General features: G+C 36.5%; 1 protein-coding gene across 2 annotated transcripts in view; it reads right to left on the bottom strand.

Annotated features, from left to right (window-relative positions):
• FER (FER tyrosine kinase) overlaps positions 1-6503 on the bottom strand; it is a 288769-nt gene that overhangs the window by 7033 nt on the left and 275233 nt on the right. For both annotated transcript variants that reach the window (XM_006754263.2, XM_015568416.1), the window contains one exon: positions 5781-5935. In XM_006754263.2, coding sequence (XP_006754326.1) covers positions 5781-5935 — 155 coding nt within the window. The remainder of the gene's footprint in view (positions 1-5780; positions 5936-6503) is intronic.

Genomic DNA, 6503 nt, shown 5'->3' with positions numbered 1-6503 from the left:
TGTTGGTTACCTCTCTATTTTCTTTACGAAAATGTTAATTCAGACCTCCTGCCCATTTTCTGATCATTTTTTTTTGTTTTTGCTGTTGGGTTGTATGAGTTCCTTATATATTTTGGATATTAACTCATTAGCAGATATATAATTTGCAAATATTTTCTCCCATTCAGTAGGTTACCATATTATATAACCAACTAGTCTATGATAATGAAGTAATGATAGTCTATTCAGCAAGTGGTATTACAAACACCAGACCACTCTTTTATACCATATACAAAAATAAACTCAAAATGTATTAAAGATTTAAGTGTAAGACCTGAAACCATAAAACTTGTAGAAGAAAACATAGTAAAGTTCTGACATCAGTCTGCATAACGTCTTTTTGGATATAGCCCTTGAGCAAGGAAACAAAAGCAAAAATAAATAGAACTTCATTCAACAAAAAGCTTCTGTACAGCAAAAGGAAACCAACAATACAAAGACAATCTACTGAATGGAAGGTTATATTTGCAAATGACAGATAAGGATTTGATAATCAAATTATATAAGAAACCTCATATAACTCAATAACAAAAAATATAACCAATATGATAAAAAATGGGCAGAGGAGATGAAAAGGCACGCATCCATATGTTCACTGCAACATTACTTATAATATCAAAGATACAGAAGCAATCAAGATCTCCATCAGATGAATGGGTAAAGAAGACATGAATATATGCACTGGAGTATTACACTGCATTAAAAAGAATGAAATCTTGCCATTTTCAAAACATGGATGGACCTAGAGTAGTGATGGCGAACCTTTTGAGCTTGGCGTGTCAGCATTTTGAAAAACCCTAACTTTACTCTGGTGCCATGTCACATATAGAAATATTTTGATATTTGCACCATAGTAAAACAAAGACTTATATTTTTGATATTTATTTTATATATTTAAATGCCATTTAACAAAGAAAAATCAACCAAAAAAATGAGTTCTCGGTTCACCTCTGACACGCGTGTCATAAGTTTGCCATCACTGACATAGAGGGTATTATGATTTGTGAAATAAGTCAGAGAAAGAGAAAGACAAATACTGTATGGTTTCACTTATATGTGGAATCTAAAAAAATACACCAAACAAAAACAGACGTAGAAATAGAGATCAAACTGATGGCTATCAGAAGGGAGGGAGTGGTGAAGGGGAACAGAGTCAGTAATGTGATCACACTGTAAAGTATAAAAATGTCCAATCACTGTATTTTACACCTGAAACTAATATAACTAATATTTTCTTAAATACTTAAAAATATAATGCTTGAAGCCTGGCTGTTAAGAGATATCTGGAATTAGAATTGTGATTTGTAAATACTGTCACCAGCTTGAAATTCAACTAAAATACACTTTTATTGAAAGGCAGAATTTTACTTAGCATAATTGCTTACAAGAGGAGTTGTAAAGGCAATATAATGTAGAAGATCTAGCAAATAGGTGTAAGAACAAATGCTAGAGATCTGGATTTTACTGGTAAGCCTTTAGGATATCCTAAGCTCACTTATAGGGATACTATAAGAATGAATAAGAAGGGGCTTAGTGATGTCTTGTTATCCAAAGAAAACCTCTGTGTAAATACAGGGCTTACAATCCTATCTTTTATCCTGTGATTGATCTCCTTAGAGCAGGAGTCCTCAGACTTTTTAAACAGGGGCCAGTTCACTGTCCCTCAGACCGTTGGAGGGCCAGACTATAGTTTAAAAAAAAACTATGAACAAATTCCTATGCACACTGCACATATCTTATTTTGAAGTAAAAAAACAAAACGGGAACAAATACAATATTTGCATGTAGCCCGCGGGTCATAGTTTGAGGACCCCTGCCTTAGAGTAATAACAACCACCACCCCAGAGAAAAATCATGATAGAAAATAACAGAGCTGCTGCTTTCTCTAGATATTCTCTAGATATGAGGAATAGTGGATTTAGTTTCGGATCCCTAGGAAGCTCACAAAAGCTTCTCTTGATAGCACCTGGGAAGACAAACTAAGGGTGAGGCTCACTATCTGTAGAACGTTAACTTTGAAAACTTCATTGTTGCCAACTACAACAGCCTTGTCAACGTCTCATAATGGCAACTACCTACATGTGTCTATCCCTTAGTATCCTTGGTATACAAAATACGAGATTCTGGTTTCTGCCCCAACTAAGTCCCAAACGAATTACATTCCACAGCTTTATCAGGAAAACATCTGTTGGTTCCTCAGAAAGTTAAACATATAATTACCATATGCTTCCTAGTGTTTACTTAGAAAAATTGAAAACAGGAACTCAAATCCATGTACACAGATGTTCATAGTGATGCTATTCACAAACGTCAAAACTGTTGAAAAATACATCAATGGATGAATAGATAAACTGTGCTAAATACATAAAGTGGAATATTAATCAGCCATGAAAAGGAATACAGTCTGCAACATGGATGAACCTTGAAAACATTATGCTAAGTGAAAAAAGCTACATATTGTACGATTCAATTTCTATGAAATATGCAGAATAAGTAAATCCACAGCATGAAAAAGCAGGTATGTGGTTGTCAGTGGCTGAGGAGAGAGAATAATGGGGAGTAACTTCGTACTGGGTAGAGTTTTATTTTGGAACTAGATGGAGGTAGGGATTGCACAACATTGTGAATTGTACTAAATGCCACTGAATTATTCACTTTAATGCCTAAATTAAAGACATTTATAAATGCCTTATTTTTCATGAAGTAATTCCTCATTTTAAATCAACAAAAAATCATTTTATGCTATCTTAATTCAAACCACACTACACCCATTCACCATCCCATGGCTTTTATGCTGCTTCCCTTACTGAAAATGCAATTTCTAATTTCACTCAAAGCACAATCTTTTTCTTTCAAAATTCTTGAGCTGTTACCCATCTTGTTATGGCCCATTTCATCCCCACCACAGATAATGCAAGCTGTATTCATATCCAATTACAATGACACATAAAAAATTCAAGTTAAAAAAATCCCTGCTGCTTTAAAATGCAATTCCCATCTCTTTCCACAAGATTTATACAAGTTCCAGAGACTGAGATGCTAAGAAACCATGTCAGTTTTCAGAGTGAGAAACTACAGGACTGAATGGCTTAATACTTTAGGAACCTAACATCAGATGAAGTTATAAGAAATTCAAAAGAAATGGGCCAAAGCCACAGCAACACTTTTACTCTGTGTATAATTTGACTCTTAAAATCTGGTAGTGACATCAGCATCATGGCAGAGTGAGAAAATCTCTTGGTCTCTCCCCTCAAAATAGATTAAAAACTTATGTACAATAAAATACATAGAAGAAAACGTAAGAACTAAACTATGGATCTTAGTCTAAGAGAGGTTTTTGTGAACTTGACCCCAAAGGCAAAGGAAGTTAAAGTAAAAATGAATGAATGGGACTACATTCTTCTGCACAACTAAAGAAACCATCAACAAAACAAAAAGGCAAAGAACTATATAGGAGTATATATTTGCAAACACTACTGCTGATAAGAGGCTAATATCCAAAATATATAAAGAACTAACAAAAAAACACTTCAATTTATAAATGGGCAGAGGACCTGAAGAAGACATACAAATGGCCAACAGATACACTGAGTGACCAGATTATTATGACCACCTGACGTTTTAGGCAAATTAGCTATAATTTCACGCTGAAGTTGCTAGAGGGACAGACCATTATAAATAGGGAAGCAGGTTGTTTACCATGACAATAGAAGTAATTTCTTGTGTGGAACAACGTCTGAATCGCACAACATACCTAAGTATCGTTGCTGATCAGGTTCATCCTATCATGTTGATGGCGTATCCCAATGGAGATGGCTTCTGCCAGCAAGACAATGTGCCATGCCACCGTCCTCGTATTGTGCAGGAGTGGTTTCAAGAACATGAGGGAGACTTTACCTTGCTTAGGTGGCCCCCACAATCGCCAGATCTCAATCCAATTGAGCATTTGTGGGACGAAGTTAGAAGAGCCATCGGGCAGCTGGTTCCACAACCATCAAATCTCACAGAACTGGACAGTGCTATTCATCAGGCATGGTGTCAGGTTCCTCGCATCACCTTTCAACATCGCGTGGAGTCAATGCCAAGAAGAATCGCCGCAGTACTGAAGGCAAAAGGTGGCCCAACGAAGTACTGATGGGGTGGTCATAATGATCTGGCCACTCAGTGTGTGTGTGTGGGTATGTATATATACATATATGTGTAAATGTATATGTATATATGTGTGTGTGTATTGTGGGTGTGTGTGTATATACATCTATCTATTTATCTATCTATCTATATATCTATATATATATAGATATATAGATAGATATCCTCCATTCAAAGGCTCTTAAATCGCATTGTTTACCCATATCTTCAGAAAAAAATCATTTCTACTGTAGTGGTAAACAACCTGCTTCCCTATTTATAATGGTCTGGCCCTCTAGCAATTTCAGTGCAAAATTATAGCTAATTTGCCTACAAACATCAGGTGGTCATAATAATCTGGCCACTCAGTGTATATACAGATGTTTGAATTCACTAGCTATCGGAAAGTGAAAATCAAAGCCACCATGAGATACCACCTCACACTTGTTAGAACGGTTATTATCAACAAGACAAGCAATAACAAATGTTGGAGAGGCTGTAGAGAAAAGGGAGCTCTCATTCACTACTGGTGGGAGTGTATATCGGTACAGCCTCTATGGAAAAGTATAAAGGTTCCTTAAAAGATTAATAAAGCTAGCATATGACCCAACAGTCCCTCTTATGTGTATCTACATTTATTTGTAAAGATATATGTATCTCTATGTTCACAGCAGCCAAGACATGGAAACAACTTAAGTGTCCTTTGATGGATGATTAGATAAAAAAGATGTAGTACATTTATAGAGTGGAAGACTACTCAACCGTAAAAAGCCTTTGCAACAATATAAATGGGTCTTGAAAGTATGATGCTAAAGTGAAATAAGTCAGATGGAAAGGAACAAGAACCACATGACTTCACTCATATGTGGGACAGAAAGGAGAAAGGAACAAGTAAAACAAATTCATAGACACAGACAACAGTATGGCAGTTACGAGAGGGGAAAGGATGAAGCGGGTAAAGGAGGTCAAATGTGTGGTATTGGAAGGAGACGTCTTTTGGCTAGTGAACACACAATGCAATATATAGATGATGTAATATAAAATTGTACACTTGAAACTTGTATAATCTTGTTAACCAATGTTACCCCAATAAATTTAAAATTTTTTAAAAATCATTTCTCAGATAATGCTTTTAAGTGTATCCATCTTTTAAATCTAGCAATCTTATATATAAAAATCTGATCTAAAAGGTCAATGAATTAAGTTGGTGCTCATGTTTAAGTGCAAAGTATGAACATTTTATTTTTTAAAAAATATATTTTGTTTTTTTTACAGAGAGGAAGGGATAGGGATAGAGAGTCAGAAACATCGATGAGAAAGAAACCTCAATCAGCTGCCTCCTGCGCACTCCCCACTGGGTATGTGCCCACAACCAAGGTACATGCCCTTGACCGGAATCAAGCCCGGGACCCTTGAGTCCGCAGGCCGACGCTCTATCCACTGAGCCAAACCAGTTAGGGCAGTATGAACATTTTATACGTCATTCTAACTTGTGCTCTGTAGTACCCTCTAAACTTCGCTTGTGAATGTTTTTTCTGATGGAGCCCCCCCGCCGCCCCCCACACACACCTTTTTTATTTTTTTACCACCAAAAGGAAGGAGTCCAATCTTACCATAATTAAGAGCTTCTGGTGCTGTCCATTTAATGGGAATCTGCTTTAAGCCAGAAGAGGAATACACTCCCCCATCCTCTTGGCGAGACATTCCGAAGTCACTGATTTTCAGAACATTATTTTCACCTACAAGGCAGTTTCTTGCAGCGAGATCCCTGGGTTACAAACACAGAAAACACCCTTATTAAAACAAGCTGAAAGGCACTTTCACATTTATGACTTCTTCCCTTTGCATGTTTTACATTGCAATGTATTTATAACGAGGCTAAGGGTGCTGTGATTTACCAGTCTCTCGCATCTTTTCTGTCACAAGTAAAAGTCCTCCATGCCAACATTTGCATATGGAACAGTCCACATGCGAATTTTCTAGGCACCACATCCATTTCATTTTAAATAGGAAAACTGATTCTAGGGTTAAGAGAAAATCACAAAGGAGAGGCCAACCAAACTCGACATTATTTCTCCTTTGATTGCTTTCCTAGAGCAGCACTATCCAACAGATCTTTCTGTGGCAAGTTCTCCATCTGTGCTGTGCTATTTAGTAGGTAGCCATTACCCACATGTGGCTAATGTGATTGAGAAACTGAATGTTTTATTTACTTTTAATGTATTAAATTTTAAGTAGCTGAGTGGTTACTGAGTAGTAATCTGCAGAGTAATCTAGAGTTTCCCAATACTTTTTCTGTTGCAGCTGGGTCAGACAAAATTACATGATGACTTGGC

The sequence above is a fragment of the Myotis davidii genome, unplaced genomic scaffold, assembly GCF_000327345.1.
Source record: "Myotis davidii unplaced genomic scaffold, ASM32734v1 scaffold812, whole genome shotgun sequence".
Lineage (NCBI taxonomy): Eukaryota > Metazoa > Chordata > Mammalia > Chiroptera > Vespertilionidae > Myotis > Myotis davidii.
Note: the sequence above shows the minus strand (reverse complement) of the source record. Positions and strands in the feature narration are given on the sequence as shown.